The sequence below is a fragment of the Aphanomyces invadans genome (genome assembly GCF_000520115.1).
Source record: "Aphanomyces invadans strain NJM9701 unplaced genomic scaffold supercont1.27, whole genome shotgun sequence".
NCBI classification, from domain to species: domain Eukaryota; phylum Oomycota; class Saprolegniomycetes; order Saprolegniales; family Verrucalvaceae; genus Aphanomyces; species Aphanomyces invadans.
The window spans coordinates 398,646-400,505 of record NW_008580172.1 but is presented as its reverse complement, the minus strand read 5'-3'; the positions used below and the strand labels follow the sequence as shown (position 1 = coordinate 400,505).

General features: G+C 49.8%; 1 protein-coding gene across 1 annotated transcript in view; it reads left to right on the top strand.

Annotated features, from left to right (window-relative positions):
• Positions 1–97, top strand: part of H310_10630 (hypothetical protein) — a gene marked incomplete at its 3' end in the record, with an annotated part of 770 nt that extends 673 nt beyond the window's left edge. The window contains exon 2 of the mRNA XM_008877063.1: positions 31–97. Coding sequence (XP_008875285.1) covers positions 31–97 — 67 coding nt within the window. The remainder of the gene's footprint in view (positions 1–30) is intronic.
• Between the last annotated feature and the right edge of the window lie 1,763 nt (positions 98–1,860).

Here is a 1,860-nt window from a genome sequence, read left to right as displayed (position 1 = left end):
TCATTCTACAATTTGCCTCGCCTCGCACAGTTCGTTCCTTCCCCGCTTCCTCCAGCGCCGAGCAGTGTTACATTTGGTAGCACTTCTTGGCTATTGACTGTCTTTCTGAGCGGTTGTGTGGTCGTGAAACTCAGCATCACGCAATTCCTCCATCGGTTGGGCTGCTGGACTTAATCTCGTCGGAGTTGTTCCGCAATCGTCGTAAGGAGTAGACATTGCAGCTGAGGTTCCGAATCCATACGCAGTCTTAGATTAATCGGTCGATGACGCGCAAAAAACGCGTGTCCCTGAGGCACCTTGTACCACCGATATCGCCGACCTCTTTCCAGCCAGTTACGCAAATACAGTGCGTAAATTGCGCCAAGACCTTTACCGCTTAACCGACAATCGGCACAAGGTAATTATCCGGCTTCGTCAAGTTATACCCGAAGCAAGCGATTCGGACGCTCGAAATAGTCTGCAGTTTATTACAGACCTGGCTATTCAAGTAACCACAAGCATCGAATCAGTAATTCTTGGAACTACTGACCGTCAAGTGGCCAAGTAATGCGAAATACGAAGAGAAAAGGCCGAAGAACGCAAAAAGGATAAAGAAGACAGCGAGCAAGCAAACAAGAAAGTAAAGAAAGAGTAGAAATTCAGTAAAAAGGGGAGAGAAAACAAAAAGAAAAAGAGAGAAAAAGAAAAGAAAAGAGAAAAAACAAGAGACAATGGAACAAATACTTCAAACACTGCTACGACAAATTGAACGCCAAGAGCGCATAATAGAAGCAGCCGCGCAGACACTATACATGCAAGTCCAAGCCCTGCAAGCAGCAAATGAACGCGCTGCTCGGACACAAGAAGTCAAAGTAGAAGGCCTTATAATGCCCAAGTATCACGGAAGAATGGATGAGAGTATCAGCCTCTATATACATCAAGTCAACACCTTTTTCAAGGCAAAAAATTTGAATCCCCAGCAAAGACCCTGCAACACAAGAGCGTTGCATTGCCCTAATCGTAGCCAATTGTCGAGGATTGGCAGCCGCATGGTATCAAGACCATTTGCGTACTGGTTTTGGATGCGAATGGTCCAACCGCCTCTTCACCGGCTGTGACAAACTCGGCATCGTCCAGGCCGATGTGAGGCCGCGCGTTGTCTTGCTGGATGACGATGTCACCACCATCGACACCAAGCGGCCACGTCCATTTCGACTTGATCGCGAGTACAACTTTGTCGATGAGGATTGCGGCGGTAGACGTCCTTCGTTACGACCACGCTCTTTAACACTACAGATCCCGCAGGCCTGTTGCGACTCTTCCTGACGGCCGACGTGCGTTCCACAATCTCCCAGCATCCGAGTCATCCGTCCCAGCCATTTCTTGGTCGCGCAACCGCACAGAGGAACATGACCTTGGTTATGTGCGACTTGTATTGGAGGTGTCTTTGGATCAGTTGCTCTTCACTCCAAATCAGAAAGTGTCGGCGGATCTTGGTCATATAGAACCACTTTTCGTCGACATGAACGGTATGATACATATCCTTTACTTTACCACTCTCTGTCAGAAATCGTTCGCAGAACTTCACCCGGGCTTCTTTCTGGTTGTCCTTCAGGCACGGCCGTGTCCAACTTGAGCGTCGTGTCATCCACTTCTGCTTGACGTACGTCCACAGCAGGAAGACGGACAGACCGGGGGCTGCGGCGAGAGCACGATATGATTGTCGCTGTTGCAGCGGTGTTCTCTTGATGCGAGCCTCTACCTCGTCAGGACTGTACTTCTTGCGCCGGCCATTGTTTCCTTTCAACCGGGCAACGACACATGCAGTGCCGGTCTGCTTTCGCGTGTCCTGGCCGCGTTTGAAGATGCGCCACCCCGTGG